Source organism: Lepidochelys olivacea (assembly GCF_965140295.1).
Source record: "Lepidochelys olivacea isolate rLepOli2 genome assembly, chromosome: 1".
NCBI classification, from domain to species: domain Eukaryota; kingdom Metazoa; phylum Chordata; order Testudines; family Cheloniidae; genus Lepidochelys; species Lepidochelys olivacea.
The window spans coordinates 124,961,998-124,986,274 of NC_140411.1; the positions used below are offsets into that span (position 1 = coordinate 124,961,998).

Here is a 24,277-nt window from a genome sequence, read left to right on the forward strand (position 1 = left end):
AAGAACTAAGGCGACACAGCTGGGGTAAAACAATGCAGACAACTGATAAGGCTTTGTCTCAGGCCAATGCAGGTAAGAAGGAACTGAGGGTGGTTTGCTCATGCAGTGCTATAGAACAGCACAGAGCACGAGACTGAATAACACGCTCGCGCGGGCCAAATGAACACTGCTCTGAGAAATCTCCAATCACAGGTACAGTGGGCACAAGAGCCCCTGGAGTGGAGCACCTATAGGGACAGTACTCAAAGAATCACCATAAATTCCCATATCTTCTAGCCACAGGTGACCCATGTACAATTTGAAGTAGAACTGAACTGTATAATTAAGGAAACTATTCTGAGTGGGAAGCAAATGCAGGTTTACAAGGAAAATGAGTCTCAATTGTAACTCTGGAAAGTTATATGGATGGATATAGCCATATAGCCTCTCCACAATATCTATAATTACCATATGTAAAAATCCAACATATACTGTATGATTTGTAATGACAAACATTTTCTCCCTTGTTAGGCTGAAAATACCACGTATTCAGTTTTACTTAACACATACCTTTTCTCTCAGCAGGCAGCGATCATGGATTGTAGACAAATATCTATAATGAATTTTAATCAGTTGATCTAAGTCTTTGGCTTCTTCTACTTGGTGCTGAAACTCCAAACCTGTACTGTGAAGAATCTTTAGAAGAAAAAGCAGGGAGGATTAACATGAATACTACCTCTATGACTGGAATCCCCATAGTTCTTTTCTCTACAATTCTCTGGGGAGGTCTTTTTAGAGTCTGAACCTCAATTATTCCCTCACTCTTCCCCTCTTCCATCACTACCTTTGAGGTTCAGTCTGATGGCCACCATCCATATAACCAAAAACTGAACTCCCTTCAACATGTCAATTATATTCTTTAATTCAATAGAGCAGCGGTTCTCCAACTTCATTGCACTGCGACCCCCTTCTGACAACAAAAATTACTACATGACCCTGGGCGAGGGCTGGAGCCCAAGTCCCGCTGCCCCAAGGCTGAAGCCCTCGGACTTCAGCTTCAGCCCAGGGCAGCAGGGCTCAGGCTTTGGCTTCAGCCCCGAGCCCTAGCAAATGGAACGCTGGCCTTGGTGACCCCATTAAAATGGGGTCACAAGTCACTTTGGGGGTCAAAACCCACAGTTTGAGAACTGCTGCGATAGAGAGGGCTGCTGTTGTACCATGGACTGAATATGCCACTTCTGTAGGTGTTGATTCAGGGCATGCTACCACCATTAGAAATCCCAGTTCCTGAAGGCCTAGGAATCAAGAGACTGGGACTGGAAATAGAACTCAGAACCTCTTGCATAACACAGAGCATCATCATTAAGAAAGTGGGCCAGCTTCCATCTGTTCTCCTTTCAAAAAGAATGTATTAACACAGAATTGCAATACATATACAGTAGTAGGGTAAGTGTGGATCTACACAGGTTCCTGCTTCATTTAAGAGAATATAAACTTTTGGAAATGGATATTAGTTAACTCCCAGAGACACCCATGTAAAGACACAACTTTTGCAGTAATGCTATTAGGAGTGCAGAATAACAGCAGCTTACTGAAATCTATTGTTTCTCTTGACATTAACGTCCTTTCTTTGTAAACCTTTGGGGTGAAAAGTTAGACTGAAGAAAAGTGTTACTAATATCAAAGAATTGTCCACATTAAAAACTCCTGAAGTCTATTTAATATTTACTAATTTAAAATGTCTGTCTTAAAATTCAAACAAACAATCAGCATGAATATTTTCAATATACATTCCTTTTTAGTTCAGGACTTAAAACTGAACAAAATACACATTAAGTGAAGACGTTACTTATTTACACATGCTTACTCAGAAGTTGTTTTGCATTATTAGCCGTTATGACTACAGTTAGAAATTCCTACAATATGTCAGATTATTGTAAAAGGACGAACCCTGGTCATGATGTAGTTGTGTAAGCTGTTAACAAAATGCATGAGTTTCACTCGTAAGAGGAACATACGGTGAATTTGTTGTTTTATAAGTTCGGTTTGTGATCCAAACTGAGGAACTGTCTCTTGTTCTAATTGAGGTCCTTCCTTAAACTGTGGTTTTTCAGTAGCATTTACTAGCTCTAAAAATGGAAAGGAAAAAGTTTGGGTGAATATTTATAAAATAAATAGGTATTAACTGCATTTAAATATTAATTAAAACTAAAAATGTATCTTTTTTTAAAAGTTATCAGAACATAATATACTGAAATAGCTTTTGTCCTTTAATTCAGATACTTTATCAGTAGCTACATAACAATCATATATTAAAATCGTAACTGGGAGGAGATATTGTGATGCAATTAATGTTTGCTACGTATTAAAGATAGAAAGTGTTATGTAAGTGCCGAGATTTATAAATTACAATATTAAAAAAAATTACATGAACATAAACTGTTATCTCCACAAAAGAGAGAACACTTCCAAGCCCAGTCACACCCTTACAAATTAAAACTCATTTTAGCAAATTAGAAAGTACAGTTCTCAATACCTTCAGTGACACAATGATCCAATAGGGTTATGAAAGTCTTTAGGTGAAACCTGAGCCCAACCACTCAAACTCTCTGGATGACATAGTTATTTATTTTCAAAGGTTAAGCAGAGTGGACTACCTAATATAAAACTCTTAATAGTATGAACACCAAAAGGCTACTGAAGTGGAATACTGGAAAAATCCCTGACCCTTCTCCCCAGCACTCCCACACACCCTTCTGATCTTGACCACACAATTAAAGAGCCCATAGACATTCTGCCAGCACAGGAAAATTAAACTCCCAAGTACACATTCTGACCTACATAATTTTACTTTGTAGTTTATAAAGGGTAAATAACTATTTTCACAACCACTTAGGACAGGAAGTGATGTTACTGGTAAAATCATGGCTGTATTTGCATTAGGATATGATGCACAGGACTTCCTTCAGTGGCTATGGCTGAAGAATAACTGAGCAACAAATCTCAGAGATTTGAAAAACAAACAAAAAAAACTATCGCTGAATTAAGGGATGGTAGGGGTCCTTTGCAGACAAAGTAGGACTGACCAATTCTGTATTTGGTGCCTAGATACCATAGCACAGTGATGGTTGCAAAAGAAATGCCTCAATAAATATAGCCAGCTATATTTAATAGGTGTGTTAAATGAGACACAGCTATGATGAACTCTGTAAAGCCATCAAGGATCCAACTAGTTTATAATCTCTTATCCTGGATGCTCATACATCCATTACCACAAATGAGAGAAATCTGCCATCAAGATGGATGGACATTGCCCCTAGCAATGTCAATTTTACTTCAAAACTTGACTTCCAAAATCATTTAACTGCTTACATAATCAGGAAAGGATTCTCACCGTGGGCCTTATTCGAACACCAATGAAGTCAATGGAAAGACTCCCATTCATTTCAGTGGGTTTAGATGAGGTCCAATGTGACTTTCACACTGCTCTGCTGAGCAAAATTAATTTAGCAACTATCTTTCCCAGTGCCTTGTAAATGCTACATACAGGGGCTATTATGCTGCAATGCTGACTTTTCAAAGAGGCTACTGTAATACTGGATGTATTCAAACAATTGTCAATAGCATGGATACCAATATGCCATAAAACAAGACCTTATATTTTCAGTGATACAGATTTAAGATTAACAAGAACTATTTCAAGAAATTTCTTACCATCAAATCGTAAAACATCTAAGCTATACTTGGCCCACTTTATTTGTAATAAGAGAAGAAACACTTGATTGTAAATTTTTTGACATTCTAAACTTATAACTATATCCACAGGCCAAGGGACCTAAAGAGGAAAAAACACAAAAAAAAACCCTTAATTTGATGGAGCGATTTGCGGTTACACTTCAAATGTATTTTAAAATTAAAGCAAAAAAAATCATTATATTTTACCTTGTAGCTCAGTGTTAAGCCATCTAAGGTATGGACAGGGAGTTTCTTCTTTGCTGTATCAACACTTTCAAAAGATATAGACAGCCTACAAAAAGAAACAAAAACTCTAGTTGCCAATTGTTTGCATGAAACTCATGGTTATCTTAAAATATTTTGTTTTAATCTGTCATTACTAAATATTAGTGATCAGATTTAACCTGGTAGGGAAAGATTTGTAAAGATACCTCTGCTCCAAGTTTTGTAAAAAGATTGTTTGACAGAATTACTAATGAAGACACTATTGCAAGTGAATATATAAGGGAACTTATTGTGGAGGAAAACAAAAACAAATCTCTACAGGTAAAACGTAGTTCTAGTGCACAGATTAATTAATGCTCTGATATTTTAAGTAGATAATCATATGCTTACTTCCACCATACTGCACTTTGAATACTCTATCAATCCACACAATAGTTTCTAACTCAAAACGCAGGGACAGAATGACCCAAAGTGGTTGAACTTACACCTATACCGATGACTAAGAACACAATAGAGCCTAATATTTATGTATTTCATAAACCTATCATTTCAACAGGAAGGGAAAAGGAAATTGACTTTTTCTTTCACTGTTACTTTAAACTTAATCCAATGCGTTTTACCTTGAACTGTCCTCTGGGTAACGTTGTCCAACTGCTTCCTGGAGCTGGACATTTAGAAATGATACATTCTGCCAAGTTTCCTTTTCTCTTATTTTATCAAAAATAGATGTGTAGAAATCATACATAGTATCCCCAGCTTCAAGCAAGAAAAAGTTTCGCATTGCCTGCAAGTACTCTACCAGTCTAAACAGAGAATACAAATACACAAACATCTCTTCAATGTGCATTATAAATCTTCCTTTAACATAAAATGTTACATTATGTAATGCAAACCTTTAAAAGTCTCATCACAACAAGAACTCCCAATTGAATCCCATACTCCAATGAAGTTTATTATACATTATTTTTTCACATAAACGTCACTTAAGCTCAGATGTAGCAAAATACTTAACCACGTGCGTAGCTCAAAGCATTGAAAGCAGTGCCACTGACTTCAGTAGGACTAGTCATGTACTCAAGCACTTTTCTGGATCAGGCCCTCAATTCAAGAACAGCTTTATGGGAGAAATATTGCAGCTCTCTAACTGCAGAGCCTGAAAAAATTCCAACGTCACTGGGAGTTTTGCCTAAGTAAGGGCTCCAATATCAGTTCCTCATCTGTTAAATAAGGGGAAGAAGGGGTAGTAGTAATTCCCTATTTCACAGAGGTGCGGTGAGGATGGATACATTTAAAGACTGTAAGGCACTTAGATACTATGGTGATGGGGGCCACATCCGTACCTTAAATGGAAAGATGGTGACCTAGGACTAGCTCAGAGGTCATGAGATCAGGCCACTTTACTCACAGCATGACAATATCACATAATTAGTGGTAGTGTAATGGCCAAATTCCAATTTAGATAATCATACTCTGTCTTCCTAAAATTTCTCCTATATTTTCAGCTGAATGTGTGAAAGCCTGGTTCCACTGAATTCAATGATAGCTTTGACATTGACTTAATTAGAGCCAGGATTTTACCCATTGTTCTTTCTAGGAATATTTACATTTGTCAATTTTTAACTCAGTTTTAATACTTCTCTACCCAGAAGTACTTAATACCATAATCTAGTGTCTCAATTAAGAAGTCTGTTTACCTTTAAACATTATTTAATTAAAGCAAACGTATTAAAATACTATGTTTTTCTCAAGCTACTAACACTTTACTTTTTCTTTATCATTATTATTTGTATTACAATAGTGCTTAGAGACCCAATCAGAGACTGGACACCCACCATGCTTCATGCTGTACAGATACTAAGAAATGGTTCCTTAAAAAATGACCTTACAAACTAAGGGCATGTCTACATTTAAAAAGCTACAGCGGCACTGTAGTGCAGCTGCACTTCAGTATAGACGCTATTTACATCGACTGGAGGGATTCACCCATCAGTGCACGTAATCCACTTCTCCGAAAAACAATAGCTAGGTCTTCCATTAACCTAGCGCTGCCTACCTGGGGACTTATATCAACTTAACTATGCCACTCAGGGATATGAATTTTTAATGCCCGAATGATGCAGTTATGCCAACATAATTTTCTAGTGTAGACTAGGCTTAAGTAGGCAATACAGAAAAAAGGGATAGAACACAAAAGAACAATGAATAGAGTGACAGTTGGAAAATACTATGTTAATTCCATGTTTTATTAGTGCTTTTGTTATTGTTTATCACAGCAGAATTAGAAGAGAAGATTAAACAGTTTGTAAAAGATTTCAACTACAAATCAATTTTCTCAAAATAATTGATGCTTTTACAGTATGGTATACCAATGATAATGGAATATGCTTTTTAAGTAGAATCTAATTTCATTTCTTACCTGTAATCCTTCTTTAAAGTTTGCATTAGGTTGCCACAGCATTCCAGATATTGCTTATCTATGTGAGGATAAAGGCAAGACCTCAATGTCAGTTCAAATGTCTGGCACGTCACTGATTCAGAGGATCTATCCACGCAAACATCACCACCAGTAAATTTTTCATGAAAGTCACTTTGCTCCAAATACAACCTTCAAAATAAAAAAAACCACTGTTTAGCTGGAAAGGAACTGATCCATATAATACCTAACAGAATGTGTCATACATTTAAAACTTTGTGGTCTCATTTAGCTTTCTGCTTAAAAAAAAAGGCATTGAAAAAGTAGTAAAAATTTCATTCCAGTACTGGTAACTCAATGGATATTAATGCCTTAACTCAGACAAACCCATTATTTCGAGTGACTATTCATACAACAAGGCATAAGAGTACTAGTTTGGATGATGTGCTGTAACCACCTAGTCACTCACTGTGTTTATGCCAGTTCTTGTTGTAGTTCTGAAAAGCAATACCAGTACAAATACTGTAGACCTCAGTAAATAAGAAAAATATTTGTTTTATATGGTCTTTTAGGGCTACGCTGTCATATAAGGCCTAAACAAGGGGTTATTGGTTTTCATATATTCCAAGCCAGAAAGGACCACTGTCGTGGTCTAGTTCGTCCTCCTGTATAACACGTCACAGAATTTCCCAAAAATAATTTCTAGAGAATATATTTTTAAAAAAAAAAATCAACCTTGATTTAAAAATTGCCAGTAATGGAGAATCCACTCTGACCCTTAGTAAATTGTTCCAGTGGTTAGTTACCATCACTTAAATATTTACACCTTATTTCCAGTCTAAATTTATCTAGCTTCAACTTTCAGCCATTGGATGCAGCTATACATTTCTCCGCTAGACTGAAGAGTCCATTGTCGAGTACTTGTTCCCCAGGTAGGTACTCAGATGGTAATCAAGTCATCCCTTAACACTCTCTTTGTTAAGCTAAATAGATTGAGCTTCCTGAGTCTATCATTACTAAGGCATGTTTTCTAATCCTTTAATCATTCTTGCGGCTCTTTTCTGAACACTCTTCAATTTATCAAAATCCTTTCTGAATTGTGAACACAGAACTGGACATAGTATTCCAGTAGCAGTCGCAAAAGTGGCAAATATAGATTTGGGTAGCCTGCGTACTGGTGTAAGAGGGGGATATTACTTCAATGCACAGACACATAAATCATAATCTCTCTCTTAATGGGATAAGACAAACCTTGGAAGTTAGGAGAACTCCAGCCCTAGGCAGGGGTGGAAATATGCTGCTGGAGCCAGCTATCGGGTCTCTAGAAGACAGGTAACAACATGTGATGGGGGGAAAAAAACCACAGTCACTCTCCCTTCCAACCCTCACCAGAAGGTGGGTGTTTCCATATAGTGTCCTCCAGTGGAGGACATGGGTCACTGGGACGACCTGGGAGAAGGGGGAGCCCAATATGTCTTTCTTCTCTTCCCTTTCCCTCTACCCTGCTACAGCAGCTCTAGCAGCAACCTGGTGTTCCTAATGAACCACATGCTACTGCCTGCTGTCGTGGCAGCAACGGCAGCTTGGCCTTAAAATTTTCCTGTCCAATTATTATTTTGGCACATTGTCAACAACATTTGCCAGAGAAACAAAGTGAGAGAAGGTAAATGGCAATTTGTAACAGTATATATCTCAGCAAAAGCTGGACAGAATTTAATCAGACAAAGAAAAGTGCTCCGGTAGCCTCAGGGCTTTCCCCCACTAAATACCCAAGGCCAACTGGTATAATATTATACCATTAGAAAATCTCTGAGTCAGACATTTAACACGTAGGGTATGTTTATATGTACAGTGCTGTAGTGGCTTAGCTGTACCGATAAACCTGTGCGCTGCAGCACATCTGGTGAAGACACTCTATGCTGACAGGAGAGAGCTCTCCCGTCGGCATAAAAAAACCCACCTCTGCAAGCAGCATAAGCTCTCCCACAGACATAGTGCTGTGCACACGAACACTTATGTTGGTGAAACCTCTGTCACTCATGGGGGTAGAATATTCACATCCCTGCACAACATAAGTTTTGCAGACATAGGCTGTAGTGTAAACATAGCATTAGTAAGCCAAAGCCAATTAGTTTATCAGAGTAGGGTCAAAATCATCATTACAGTACAGCAAAAGCTATCAACGGGTAAAATCAGTGTAGTGCAAGTCCGGTTTCCATCACTTCAGAGCAGAGATCGTCTTGATCGACAAAAGGACTGAGTTAACCAGCCTATCAACTTTTAAGAGAATATTCTCATCCACTGAGAGAGATTATGTACATAGCTCAACTATTAATTACAGTATTCTTAGAATACATTGTACCCTGTTAAACTGTAAGGTTGTTAACTTCACAATGAAAGCTTTTAAATACAACCAAGAACTAAAGGCACCATTGTTACATTAGAACTCCTTTTGAAAAGCCAGAACACAGATCTACCTATTGGTACGTAACAGAAATAAATAGCTAACATTCTCACCACTAACTATTATGACCTATGTAAGACTGTTAAAATCAACGTATTGCTGCTCTGCTAGTTTCCTCACATTACCCTATCACAAAGGAACAATTATTTTTGTGGCCTTTTTCCTGAAAGGTTTGTTTTAAACTACTGTTAGTACCACAGTAGAATTTTGCAAGATACATCTTTGTGATGATAGGCCAAAAAGAAACATGTTGATTCAAATGAAAGACATTTTACATTATGTGCCATGCACACACATTAAAAATATTACATTTTTCTACCGCATTTGTTCTATCATAATTCGAGAAATGATATCTACTTTTTTGTAATAAAATTTGCCATGCTAGAGACAGTTCCCATTTTGACTAAAAACATTTAAGTCCTGCTAGATGTAGCAGGTATATATAGAACCGTTCTTGAATACTCATTTTAATAGTTTATATTTATAATGAACCTTTGGCCATTCATAAGATGCCTGAGACAATACTTAGCCGTGCTCCCCTTTAGGCTTGTTCCTGAGCTTGTTTGTTTTAAGCAGCAATAGCAAAAAGTTGATGCCTTGTGGCTTCTGACAACACAGTGGTGAGATCAGTTATCTTTCAGGTGTTCAATTACCTAGCAAAGTTAATAGCCAGCAATGGATCATGAACATCATCCAGCTCTAAGTGTCTCTCTGCTATAGACTGCATCTTTATCAAACTCTGCTTTGTAGCTTGTTGTTCTGTAATAATATCTGGAACAGATTCTTCCCCATGCCGCAGACGGGACTGCACAGACTCCAGAAATAGTGTGTACAAACTCTTTCTTTCTGCATCTGAAATGGATAGTAAAATATATGGTAAATATTATTCTAAGAAACAATGTTGATTATACTAGAACAACTAAGTTAAGGAGATTAACACAAACCCAGTTTTGCTTGTTATATTTCCATATGCAGCATCAATAGAATCTAGGCTGTGATTCGCAAGGTACTTAAGCACACATCTAACTTTAAATATTGATATTAATAGGACTATTTATATGCTTAATGTTGGGTACATACTGAAATATCTTGCTCAACTGGAACCTAAAATATGAAATTAATATTTCTGAAAATATTAAACCCTTAAAGACTTTGGATATAAAGTAACTGTCAGCTATTAATACAAAACTTGTTTTCAATGACAGTTTACCCTCCCATGCCAAAAGGGATAACACAGATGTAAAAGAGGGTGCAAAACAGTTCAAAGTCACCTCACTCTACATTTAAATAGAAAGGGACTTGTATAACCTACAAATAGCAAATTTATATTGTCCCATGTGAAGACAATAGACATCACAGCTCCCACTACTGTCCTTTGTGTACCATCACTGATGATGGTTACTCCAAGTATTCAGCATGCCTACAGTTATATCAAGCTCTTTGGGCAGATCATCAACGGGCTTTCCTCAAATCAGGAATCCTATTTATTACCTATCATTCCTAAACCAATGAACTACTTGGTAATGGGAACCAATAGATTAATCACATAATAAGAAAATAGTTTTATGGTTTGAAGAAAGATCTTAAATAGTACAAAGTAACAAGAGAGAATTTAAAATAATGTTTAAGAGAAACTTAAAACTGAGAAAAGCAAAGAAATTCTGAATTAAGGTAAAAATTCAGTTCTCACATTGTCGTGTGTCAGGGGTTTTGGAACAGAACCAGTTGTTTCAAATCAGATGTGGGTTACAAACCACACAGTGCCAGCATAAGGAGAGTTATATACTCTAAAACAGGAGTTCTCAAACTGGGGGTTGGGACCCCTCAGGGGGTTGCGAGGTATTACATGGGGGGTCGCAAGCTGCCAGCCTCCACCCCCAACCCTGCTTCAACTCCAGCATTTATAATGATGTTAAATATATAAAAAAGTGTTTTTAATTTATAAGGGGGGGGGTCACAATCAGACAGTACAAAAGTTTGAGAACCACTGCTCTAAAAACAGTGGATTATTAAACAGTGGAAACACGAATACACCCTAAATACACAAATGTTGTTAGACACAGACAAGAATAATATTTTACACAATTTATTTTCACCTCTTGATGCAGCTTGCCATGGAGAATCATCTTTGGATTGAAGGTTCTTCAACAATTGCATGGACTTTCCAGCCATGATGATTTGTTTTAGTACTGGTTTCAGAAAGGAGACCATTGTGTGCTGCCTACTTGAGGGAGCCTGATCACTTCCAGAGCTGGCACTGGCATTATCACTCATTTTCTCTTCATTCTCCATCTTTTCCGACACACTATATAATGTGTAGGTAGCATACCAAAAATCCCTGTGATTAACTGGGACATTTTTGTTTCTGCAACGGAGAGAGAAAATCGTTACACTTTATCCTTTTAAAAAGATAAAGCTTCACTATTAAATAATAATATAAATCTTTCATTTATATTTCACCTTCTATTTGGAATGATCCCAAAGCACTATAGAAATGACAGAATCATAGAAATGTAGAACTGGAAGGGACCTCGAGAGGTCACCAAGCCTCGTCCCCTGCACCGAGGCAAGACCAAGTCTAGACCACCCCGACAGGTGTTTGTCCAACCTGTTCTTTAAAACCTCCAATGATGGGGATTCCACAGACTCCCTTGCAAGCCTATTCTTGAGCTAAATTACCCTTATAATTAGAAAAGTTCTCCTAACAGCTAACCTAAATCTCCCTTGCCGCATATTAAGCCTATTACTTCTTGTCCTATCTTCTGCAGACATGAAGAACAACCGATAAGTTTTCTTTGTAACAGCCCTCAACGTATTTGAAGGCTTATCAGGTCCCCACTCAGTCTTCCATTATGGAAGGTTTAGAAAAACTGGCTTATCATTTTTGATATTCTCCTCTGGTCTCTCTCCAATTTGTCCACACCTTTCGTAAAGTATCACATCCAGAACTGAACACAGTACTCCACCTCACAAGCACCAAGTAGAGCAGGACAATTACCTTCTGTGTCTTACATACAACGCTCCTGTTCAGACACTCCAGAATGTCATTAGCTTTTTCCGCAACTGTGTCCTGTTGTTGACTCATTCAATTTGTGATTCACTATAATCCCCAAATCCTTTTCAGCAGTACTACCACCAGTTATTCCCCATTCTGTATTTGGGTATTTGATTTTTCCTTTCTAAGTGAAGAACTTTGCAACTATCTTTATTGAATAACTCACACCAAGTAATCACTTCACCTGTGATTGACACACAGTCATCTCTAGAATGATGGTAACTTTAACATTGCACAATAGATTATTAGAACAAGAAACAAGAGACTACTTGTGATGGGGTGGACTAGTGTCCTGCCACACCCATCCCAAGAAAGGAGCAGAACAGTAGTCCTCCAAGCAGCCTAGAGTAGCTGCAGGGGAAGCAGACAGATAGGCTTCAGGGAGCAGCCAATCAGGGCCCAGGAGGGCCATATAAATGGAGTAGCAGAGCCAGAGACAGTCAGTTCCTTGCTGGAGCTGGAGGAGTACATATAGTGCTCCTGGCTGGCCAAAGGGAACTGCAGCACCATGGACTACTCAGTGCTGGCTCCTGAACCTGAACTTAGATGAGCCCTGAGGTAAGGGTGAAGCTTTGGTGAAGATGGGACCATGGGGAAGTGGCCCTTGGAATTGAAGGCAGTTTTGCTAAAGGGACATGGTGGCACGTGGCTGCTATTCTTAGCGTTCCTGGACTGAGACCCAGAGTAGTGGGTGGGCCTGGATCCCCCGCATAGGCCATGGAGAACTGGTCTACAACCAGACACTGCTAAACCCCCAGAAGGGGAACTGAACTACTTAGTAGCCCAACTGGAGATCTTAGACCAGGATAGACCCAGAGGGCAAAACTATTGCCTTCAGAGAGAAAACCCTGGTGGTATAGCCCAATACCAGGGCTTGAACTATTTAAAGATCACAGACACACCTGCCCAGAAGGGGTGCTCCTGTGAGACGGGTGCCATGCCATTACACTAATACATACAACTGAAATCCAGGAGAAATGTAAGTAACCAGACCAAATGCTCAAACTGGAATTTATTCAGGAAGTTAATTATTCTAAGTGCCATGGATCTTTAATTACAAATGACTGATGCTTTTAGGTTTAATAAATAAAATAGAAAGACAGATTTAAAAAAGTAGGATTTAAAAAAAAAATCAGATCATTTCTAGCTGTTTTATCAAATGAAATTATTGTCATGCCACCATCCAGTTTGTCTCTTCAACAGTTATAATGTTTATGCAGGCCACAATGTTTTGATCCGTTCAATATCATCATCCATACCTCTGAATGATAAATTCCTTAGCAGGATCAAACAAGTTACCGTGGACAATCCACTCATCCACTGTCTGCAAATAAGGCCTTACTGTTTCAACCCAGAGAGAAAAGAGGAGGGATACCTGAAATGAAGAGTAAACACCAGTTGCTGTGCGATTTTATAAATGTCGGGCAAAATTACACATACTATTTCAAATAAAATAGCTACTATACACTGCAGAGAAGCCAATCTAAAGAACTGTGCAAATATATATATTTATGGTATGCGTGTGTACATACTATTTTTTTAAAAACTTGACCAAACATAATGTTGAACTAAAAGCAATGCCGTGCAGTCAGTTAAATGTAAGCAGACACCCTGCAACCTTCTCCACACTTCTTTCGCAATGCCCTTCAGTCCTAACCAGAAACCTTCATTATTTCCAGTCCTAAGTCTCTTTTGAGCACAAAGTGCCAGCCACAGCAGATTGTGTGGTTTATAATGTAGATAACTGGAGAATAGGATGAGACCAAGACATGTACTTCATTTGTGACCTAACAGACTTATAAATTAATTTTTCAGTGGTAAACTTCACATAAAAACTTGTTAAACAATATTCTAGTTACTGTGTGTCATAATAAAATAAAAAGATAGATCTGACATACTGTTTGCTCAGATGCTTCTCCAACGTTGTCATATTCAAGAATAGCTTTGTAGAGTGTATTAAGCAAATGAGATGCTCTTAAAACATTTCGAGTGTCAGGTGGTACTTCTGCTACCCCTGTGCTGAAAACTTTGTGAAGTACCTTAAGCTGTGCCAGTCGAGGTGACAACTTATCTACTACTATTGAAAGAGTGACCGTTTTGTCTGCAAAACCAAAAATATACAAAGATAACCATTTTTAGCAAGTTTATATAATTTTTAAATATTGTATAGCATTTTATACAACTATTTTGTATCAACTGTATCAGCAACTGGTGTTTACTCTTCATTTCAGGTATCCCTCCTCTTTTCTCTCTGGGTTGAAACAGTTGTATTTGTATAAGTAGGGGCATAGCGAGCAGATCGAGGGACGTGATCATTCCTCTCTATTCGACATTGGTGAGGCCTCATCTGGAGTACTGTGTCCAGTTTTGGGCCCCACACTTCAAGAAGGATGTGGATAAATTGGAGAGAGTCCAGCGAAGGGCAACAAAAATGATTAGGGGACTGGAACACATGAGTTATGAGGAGAGGCTGAGGGAGCTGGGATTGTTTAGCCTGCAGAAGAGAAGAATGAGGGGGGATTTGATAGCTGCTTTCAACTACCTGAAAGGGGGTTCCAAAGAGGATGGCTCTAGACTGTTCTCAATGGTAGCAGATGACAGAACGAGGAGTAATGGTCTCAAGTTGCAGTGGGGGAGGTTTAGATTGGATATTAGGAAAAACTTTTTCACTAAGAGGGTGGTGAAACACTGGAATGCGTTACCTAGGGAGGTGGTTGAATCTCCTTCCTTAGAGGTTTTTAAGGTCAGGCTTGACAAAGCCCTGGCTGGGATGATTTAACTGGGAATTGGTCCTGCTTCGAGCAGGGGGTTGGACTAGATGACCTTCTGGGGTCCCTTCCAACCCTGATATTCTAGGATTCTATGATTTTCATAGTTTAATCTTATTTGTACAACATTCTCACATTTTCCTATTATAAATTAAATATCCCCTATACTGTACCTTTGTTGATTATGCATTTCTCAATTTCAGTAAGTTCTTCTTTGAAACTAATGAAGTACTTGTACAAGGCCCACATAAAAGCTTGGTAGGTTCTAAATGGGGGTTCTGTAGTTTTCTTGGGAGTGGAAATGGTTCCAGGTATTACATTTTCTGAGCTGTGCCCCATCACTTCATCAATGAACTTCTGCAGCCTAAACACAACTTGTCCATATGCTGCTATCTGCTCCAACACTGATCTTAAGCAGTTCTACAAAATAAGGTTTTTCAGAATTATCTAATGAATATTAATCCTTTTTCAAGACCAGAAATCCCAAGAGATATAAAAGGTAAAATGACGGCTGAATTTAAGAGATAGTGAAATTATGTTTATCACTGAATTATCATCTTTTATGGCATCCGCCCACTCAGTTTTGTTTTATTAAATCCAAATGTGTGTTGCTTAAGTTAAAAACAGGTGTGGAAACACTGCTATTTTTCCACAGGAAGTTTAGTTTCCTATCCCCCAAATATTCAAGCCCTCTGAAGACAGGTATATTAAATTATGATTTGAATAAAATCAACCCAGGTTGATCAAATAACTTACATGGGTCAAATGAGTTACAATAATGTCATTTCTCACAGTCACCTTTCCCTCATTCAGCTGAAATATAAAGAGCTTTTTCACCCCTGAAAGAAGCCTGGAAAGCAAGAAAAGATGAGCATTCTTAAAAACAAATTCATCATAATTATATGGATTAGAAAATATAAATCAAATCCTTAAGAGGAAAATTTAGTCTTGCTTACCTGAAAATTTCCTTTCTTAAGGTAGGTCTACACTTTGAGCTGGATGTGTGATTCCGAGCTCCAGTAGACAAACGCATGTTAGCTCTGATCAAATTAGTGTGCTAAAAACAGAATATAGCCACAGTGGTACGAGCAGCCCCGAGTCCATGCCTAAAATCTTGAATGGGATTATCCTAAAGGCAGCTAACCCTTCCCGCTCCTCATACCAGTGTGGCTACACACTATTTTTAATGTGATAGTTCAGTCAGAGCTAGCATGGGTATGTCTCGTCAAGCTGGGAATCATCCCCCACTCAAAATGTGGACATACCCTTAAAGTCAGAGTTTAAGGCACGAGGGGACCACCAGATCATCCAGAATTAACTCCTGTAAAATCACAGGCCACTAAATACCACCCAGCCCCTGCCATGCCAAGCCCAACAACCAGAATTAGATCAAAGTACTACAGCCCTCAAGAAACTCAACAACTGAGTGCCACAAGTAGAGAACAAAATGGACCAAGGTGCACCAATAACTGAGGCCCTTGCACTGGCAAGGAACTGATGTGGTGGTATAAATTCAGATGATCCTAGCAAGTGACCCATGTTGCAAAGGAAGGTGAAAACCCTCCCTGCAGTGTCCCTCCCCTATCTACTCTGGGGGGGAAATCCCTTTCTGATCCCACATATGGTGATCAGTTAGACCCTGAGCACGTGAGCAAGACCCACCAGCCAAGCACCTAAGAAAGAGAATTCCCCATACAACCTCAGGTCATCAGTCCCCCCAGTCTAGTGTTCCATCTCCAGCAATGGCCATTTTTTCTTCAAAGTAATAAGATCCACAGATTCATTACAATGGTACTTCAGCCTGCTTGCAGTCTGGGAACGGAACTAGACCTGTCAGTCACTGGCAGCATGGGAATACCCAAGTATACTTTGAAGAAAAAACAAAACATTTTAAATTCCACATAATGAAAACAAACCCAAATCCTTGGATGACAATTTCCATCTCTAATCTGGATGATCCATTTGTCTCCATGGTCAGCCAGATCTGTGAATCATATTACTCAAAAAAAGATCTTTTCAGCTAAGCAAGGGTAAATTTTCCTGTTCTTCATGCTAAAATCCACAGATATGTTAGTGGGATTTTCATAGCAGTGTTCCTCCAGAATGTGAAGTAGAATCATCCTTTAAATATGGACCTCCAAAACTAGGTAGATAATACATAAATATCTCCTCCGCCTTCTGCTGGGCACTAGGGCATATAGAAGAATTAACCAAAAGGAAATAAATTGCACTGGCCAAGATTCAATTACCAATATGCAGACTTTGGTGAACTAATGGCTGCCCAACAGATCTCAATGCAGGAGACGTAACTACTCTGCCTTGAGATTGCTAATGCTCCTAAAGACAGGACTTTGATGCTCAACCAGAGGAGGAATATTTCTTGAACTTACTTAGGGAATGACAGTTTGGGGACTAACTGGCTACATTAAAAGTACAATACTGTTCTCATTAGAGAAAGCTCCTAACTTCAAATAAAATAAACCCTCATCTGATTGGAGACTGTAACCTGAAACCAGGTTAAATTTTGATTGGGGAAAACTGAGGAACCTTCTGGTATCATAAAATGACTGGCAAATCAGGTTCTGCCCCCAAACTGCAAGACGGCTGAAGCACCATTGTAACAAATTTGTGGACCTTATCACAAAGAATGGGACATCAGGTTAAATTTTTGTCCTAAAAAGCCTTATGTTGGGAATTACTTTCTGTAAATTCTAAAAATTCATTTAAGATAATTTACATTATTATACATAAATATTTATAAATTGGATTTCCAGCCTGACAACTGAATCCCTAACAACAATTATCACAACAACAACAAAATTTTGAATTAAAAATCATTAAAACATCCTCAAATCCTGTCAGTGGCAAACCTATAGGATAAGAAAAAACCTGGACACAAAAGTCTTAAACTTCTCTGAAGCTCAACTAACCCATGTCTGGTAGATTGTTAAAGGAAGAAAGTTTCAAAGATGTGGGCCCTCCAGTGCACATCACAATGTCAGCCATATCTTAAGCATTTAACATCAAGAACTGATGGACTGTTACTGCTGTGTTAAGACACAGCATAAGAGAGGCAAACCCTCAGCTGGCCATATAAGGTTTACTAAATTGTAACCTACATTGTAAATTGCATTTGGAAGCCAAAAAAGTTCTGAAGCAGCAACTTGTCATACTTAAGAGATGCCAGCATTTTTTACAAGCTGAAACTTCCAGGTACCTTTCCAAGGTGGCTCTAAGTAGAGTATAATATAGAAATCTAGCACTGATACTGAAAAGGAGCAGATCACTGTGACAATGTAAAAATCAGAGAAAAATGGTTGCAACCATTAGGCCAGCTTGGAATAAATAGAGGGCATAGTAGCATGATTATGTGGCACTATTGTCACCTGCGAATCAGAGCAATAATGGGTCCATTGTGACCCAGAGAATGTAAACGATATTGCTGAAGATCAGAAATACATCTCCAACAGAACATACGGTCATGGTCTCAGCTCTTTCTTTTAGAGGTTTCCTCCTAACCCTCACTTGAATTGAGCTTTAAAGTATTTTTATAGTCAGAAAAATAAAATGACATCTTTTTACTCAACAAATCTACACTCTGTTTGTGCATTGAGTTCTTTCAATGTAAATGACAAAAATAAGTTTTTTTGTACTGCACAGTCAATACAGTTATGAAAGAGTGAGCTGGCTTATTTTCTGGCTTGTGCATTAAAACTATTAAGAAAATTGCAATTACAGAATCTTTACTACTGGTGATGGTGCACACATTAGAAAGAAAGCACACAGCAATATTTCTTTTCTGACACTGAAAGCCAACTGCAAATCTGTCTCCTAGGAAAAACACTATGATGCAAGATTTTTTTTTTATCATTTTAATATGAAATAAATTTCATATGCAAGTATTTCAGGGATTCCTGCTTACCAGAGAGTTTCCCGGATAACCTGTGTTTCAGTTACAAGAGTTCTTTCTTCTGGCATATATAAGGGATCACTGCTGTACAAGTGTTGGTCCCTAAAAGAAGAAAATGTACTATAATTAAAAAAAATGAAATCCCAGCTGAAGTGTTTACAAATAAGAATCAAGCAGTAATCTTAAGGCTCATTTTTCCTCTAATTTACACCTCTGACTTCAAAGACTTCAATGAAGTTGTGTGGGCTGTAAACAAGAGCAGAGTTTGACTCTAAACCTTTCTAGAGGCAAAAAAATATGAAAAGCCACCAAAATATTATCCAGTCATAGCCCAACAACCATTAACTAGCAAATATTTGAAGTATTAAATTAATTTTAATATTCCAACTCAAATGTTTAATTACTTAATATCCAATACCATACATAGTAATGTGATGAATACATTTTTTGACTCAATGATTATCAAATAGAACATGTAGCTGTTTTAAATATATTAAAGTCACAAGTAACCATAAAATTGGATCACAAATAACCCACAAATCCCACCTCCACCTCAAAGTAACACATGCTATCTCAAAAACTTGCAAAGGGAATGGAAATTCCTTCACCTCTAAATATGAATACAGGATCATAGGGAAAAGTTCTACAATTATTCATAGACCTTCCATGATTTCTTTACCGGTAGATAGATTAAAAGATTTTAGTGTAATATGTTAGGATTATTGAAGTTTTTAGTATTTTAATTCATTTTTATCACTGATAAGACTAGTTATTTATACAATTTCTTAGCTCAAAATTCAACGAAGCCAAACACGTTCACTGGCAGTGAATGTGTGCACAAACCAAATCACAATCTGGTATTGCCCTACACATGCTAAATTTGTCCAAACTGAGATTTGGAATTTGTGATAGACACAACAGCACTTGCTTTGTTTTAAATTCTGACATTGGGAAGGACAGCAACACACAAGACATTTTATGCATTTTTACTGGGGTGGGAGAACTATGACTGTTCAGCACAATAAGCGAAAGCTAAAATTATACTGGCTCATTTTGTTCAATTTGCACTTACTTAGTTTTCAATACATAAATATATTTTAAACTAAATTAGTAACGAATGTTAACTCCATATTTTGGAAGAGTACACACATTTTACATTTTAACAGTATCACAGCTTAATGAAAATCATTATTCATTCATTAAACCATTATCTGGCTTTATTTAATATCAGCGGTGAACATGTAAGTGTTCTTTTTTTCTTACCAGACAGCAGCTAAATTGGAATGTAGGTGCAAACTGTGAGAAAAACGAGGAGCTCTTCCTGTCCAATATTGAGGAACCACATGTTGTTCCAGCCAGCTGCGCGCATCAGGCTCACCCACTGGTAAGACATTTGATAGTCAGTGAAGGATTTTCATTTACATAAGGAGGGCTTATAAAAGACAAAAAAGTCTCACCAGTAAGCAACCAAACAATGAATTGGCTTCAGGATACAGCTGCATTCAATTAAAGGGCTAATTACTTCTGTTTGCACTTTATTACATGTACAATCATGGTAATTGCAATTATAAGTTAGTTTACACACACAGGTGCCTGACCTTTTGAAAATCAGGCCCTAAAAATGAGGTATTTTAATATTTATATATTTTTCCATCTTAAGGCAATGTACTTTATTTTAGACAATTGTTGAAACAATATATACAAAACCTATATTAAAGGTAACAAAGTAAGGTGCCAAATACCAGTAAGCTCACCCAATAGTCAGTGTGCCCCTAATACTAGGCACTCAGTACATTACCTACAAATTATTTTTCCTAGTTCCAACCCCCATGACACTGAGCCTCACAGATAACCAGCTTCTATTCTAGGTGCAATATCCTATTGTGCGCTTTCCTATAATTTCACAGCTGTCATGGAAACCGACTGAAACCAATCTGAAGGGGAGCCATTAGTGTCCTATTTATTACAAGCATTTTCATTCATTGAATTATACTATACCCAAGCACACAACAAATGTTTTTCTTAATATCTGCTTTTATTTCAGTGTTAACATTTAATAACACAAGCTTTGTATTATGTCTAGATATATTTAAGTTGTGTTTATCTGATGTGCATTTATCCCTACTGCAGCCTTGGTGTGCATACTCCCATAGGAATAAATGAAAGTCTTTCCATTGACTTTAATGGAAATTGGATCAAACCTTCATTACACGCAAATGAGGCATTACCATTTTACTCTGATAAGAGTAACTATAATACATAACCAAACTCAAAACCTTAACTATAGTGACAATACCAGAGCACTTTAATATAGAACTATGGAAGAATTAGGTAGCTACATATGAGTGAGAATCATTTATTTGGAATTCATTTGTTATGAGATCCCTCTATGAAGAGAATTTTGAACAACAAACCTTTCCATGTGACCTGAGACACTGTTTTCTTGTTTTGGTCTTGTTCTTCTTGTGGTGTCCTGTCTACTTGAATGCCAGAGTCTTCCCTGCTCAGAGGTTGTTGAGCATCCTCCTCCTCTTCACTTTCTTCAGACCAATCCTGTCAAGTATGACAAGACCAAGTATATTTTTAGTGTAATGTGCCTGAGGAAAGGAAGTATACTTAGTCCTTCTTGGCAGGGAAAGTCAATGTAACATGTCTACTTTCTGTCTTCCACTAAAAAAAAAAAAAAAAAAAAGGCAAGAGGGAAACTAAAAGGAACCCTGAAAATCATTTGATTTTTTTCCCCAAAATTTATTTTATAACATGAGCCAAACTGTTAAGTTACAGACATCATCAAAATAGTAAGCTTTTCCGAGCAGTGACCTTGTATTTCTACATATCTTACTCCTACGGGAATTCTGCACCACTGGTCGTGCGCAGAATTCATGTCCACGGCAGATTTCTTTCCTTCCCCTCAGAAAAATGTTTTTCTGACAGGGAAGCAAAGGGAAGCTACAAGAGTGACTACAAAGGGAAGCTACCTACAGGGCAGGTGCATCGTTTCGGGTGCCTGAAGCAGCCCCAGAGAGGTAAATCACTGCATGACAGGGTGGTAGGGGGACAGGGTGGTGCTGGGGACGCCTCGGCCAGTGCCAGGTCAGACCCACCCCCCATCCACCCAACTCCCATGCATCCGGACCCCCTCATACACAAACCCCAACCTCCCAAACCTCGTCCCCCGCACCCAGACAACCCCCTGCACCCAGCATGTCCCAGCCAGTAGCTCCTACCCTGTATCAGGCTCACCTGCTAGTCCCAGCTGAGCTGGGGAGGAGCACACTTCCCCTGCTTGGAGCAGCCAGGGCCGGGTCAGACGCACCCCACCCCAGAAACCTCCCCTGGCCCCACAACCTCACTTCCCCCCCTCTTCCTGTCTCCATTGCTCCTCAGCCACAGGGGAAAGGGTCACTGTAGGGGGAGCAGCCTCCCCATCCACCCAATTCCTGTGCATTCAGACCCCCATACCCAGACCCTCCGCTGAGCCTCACCACCCCCATGAACCCTCTGCACACATACCCTCTCACCAAGCCCCAACCTCTATGCACCTGGACCACCCCGATGAGCCCCCAGCATCCAGACCCCCAACCAACTGCACCTGGACCACTGAGCCCCAACCACCTTCACCTGGATCCCCCCCACCCCCAAAGAGTCTCATTGCCCATGCATGCGGACCCCCCCACTGAGCTGCCCACATCCAGATTGCCCCACACAGAACCCTCTTGCCCCACACCTGGATCCCCCGCACACTAAATCCCTCCACATTTGGATCCTGCTGGGCTAAGCGTGCCTGCACACACCTGGTGCAGAGCCCTGGGGTGTTTCTGGGGCAGGACTAGCCCTTGCACTGTGTCAGGGTTGGGTGCAGCATGGATACACTAACTAGGATACATTATCTATACACATTTACTGAAGCAATTATATAACGTAACTTACATTTATTTAGATGCTTAATTTTTACTTATGTTCAAAAATGGCGAAGGATGCATTTTAATGGCTATTAGCCAGGATGGGCAGGGATGGTGTCCCTAGCCTCTGTTTGCCATGGGGGCAGGGGATGGATCACTTGATGATTTCCTGTTCTGTTCATTCCCTCTGAAGCACCTGGCATTGGCCACTCTCGCCAGACAGGCTACTGGGCTAGATGGACCTTTGGTTTGACCCAGTATCGCCATTCTTGGATTCTTTATGTTCTTATTTACTGTTTAATTTTTTTTTTACATGTGATTTGTGTTAAGCTCTATTTGGATGGAAATTCAATCAAAATGCACAAACATTTTTCATTAAATAAAAACTCAAACCTGCTGGATAGATAAGACAAAAAGTTGATCAAAGTTTATAAAAATACATTTTGAATTTCAAAATGACTGATTTATCTAAACAAAGAAAATATTGTCTGTAGTTAGTGAATTGAATTAATTGTTTCCGATCATCATGTCCTTCAAATCTTAGAAATAGCAGATCTCATCCTCTAACACCTGATTTTTATTTAGACTGGAAGAGACAAACAAACTTTCCGGCTTTTTCCAACTCCCAATTAGCTTAACCTTGGATTTACTTGTCATTGATCTGAAATGAACAAAATAGGCTTCTGCACCTGCAGAAGAAGCTAATGCAGTAAAAAGCTGGTTTAACACTTCAACTAACTCTGGTTCCAAGTACTTACAGAGTGACTTTCACCAGTTCAGTGGTCTGACCCTATTTAAAACATCAGCAGCAAGCATGTACTGCTTAATACAATAATTTAAATAGAAAAAATTCTAACAGATTAGAGTAAATTTAGGCCTTAACAGATTAAAAATTAAATTAGAATTTGACATTTTAAAAAAAATAAACCTGTAATAAAAAAACTGATAAAAAAATCTAAACAATTGTTTTTGTCCACCATGATACAGCCTCCCTTTCTGTGATCTAAAACATTAGTTGATTTCCTGACTCTCCACTGCTCTAGAAAGAATGTGCCCTGCCATAGCTATAGCTCCCTACATCAACAAGCCATAAATTATTTGCTTTTGTGAACGTCTATAATCCTAAATATCATATATACTGTCTGTAAGAACATAGTCACTTTTAAGATATTACTTACTGGTGTGTCTATGTCAGGACCAAAATCAATTTCTTCACCTTCCATCAAGTACTTTCCCCAGTCAAATTCTTCTTCCTTTTCTAAAAGGAGTACAAGTGAGACTCAATATTTTTGTGCTTATTTCCAACTTCCTCTATAACAAGACTTGGAAATTTTTCTAAAGGTGCAGACTGACAAGAGATACACCAAATGACCTGGGCTTTGTGACTCAGTGCCATGGGTTTTTCTTCGTGGTGTAGATTTAAAAAAAGTAACAAATGGACAAGTCTTTGCAGGATCAGGGAACCAGATTGTAAATTACTTAGGGCAGGTAACTTGTCTTTCCTTCTGTGTAAAAGAATATGTACAACCATAGTGCTATAGATAAATATTTTTAAAATAAAATAATAATCACACAAACCATATAACATAATATACTTTAATCCAATAGGAAGGTTACTCACTTGTAACTGGAATTTTCTTAGATGACCTCTGCATGTTCACACTCTTGGGATGTGCTGACAATGCAATCCAAGCTGCATCACCAGTGCGTTCCAAGAGTGGAAAGGTGCAGAGGCCACTCTAAAAAGAATTTTAAGATACGTGGCTTCTTCCCCCCCCCCCCCAGTTTCTAGACTAAAATGTTGTTTCAAACCATTTTTTTTTAAA

The 24,277-nt window shown here is 38.4% G+C and overlaps 1 protein-coding gene across 1 annotated transcript in view; it reads right to left on the minus strand.

The window, feature by feature from the left end:
* Positions 1-24,277, minus strand: part of TUBGCP5 (tubulin gamma complex component 5) — a 49,680-nt gene that overhangs the window by 19,403 nt on the left and 6,000 nt on the right. Inside the window, exons 5-20 of the mRNA XM_084617876.1 lie at positions 23,630-23,709; positions 20,964-21,102; positions 19,813-19,930; positions 18,562-18,651; positions 15,396-15,489; positions 14,813-15,059; positions 13,770-13,972; positions 13,131-13,246; positions 10,913-11,181; positions 9,470-9,668; positions 6,356-6,544; positions 4,560-4,742; positions 3,922-4,006; positions 3,694-3,814; positions 1,930-2,108; positions 550-675 (exon numbers count right to left, since the gene is read on the minus strand). Of these exons, the coding sequence (XP_084474002.1) occupies positions 550-675; positions 1,930-2,108; positions 3,694-3,814; positions 3,922-4,006; positions 4,560-4,742; positions 6,356-6,544; positions 9,470-9,668; positions 10,913-11,181; positions 13,131-13,246; positions 13,770-13,972; positions 14,813-15,059; positions 15,396-15,489; positions 18,562-18,651; positions 19,813-19,930; positions 20,964-21,102; positions 23,630-23,709 (2,438 nt within the window). The remainder of the gene's footprint in view (positions 1-549; positions 676-1,929; positions 2,109-3,693; positions 3,815-3,921; positions 4,007-4,559; positions 4,743-6,355; positions 6,545-9,469; positions 9,669-10,912; positions 11,182-13,130; positions 13,247-13,769; positions 13,973-14,812; positions 15,060-15,395; positions 15,490-18,561; positions 18,652-19,812; positions 19,931-20,963; positions 21,103-23,629; positions 23,710-24,277) is intronic.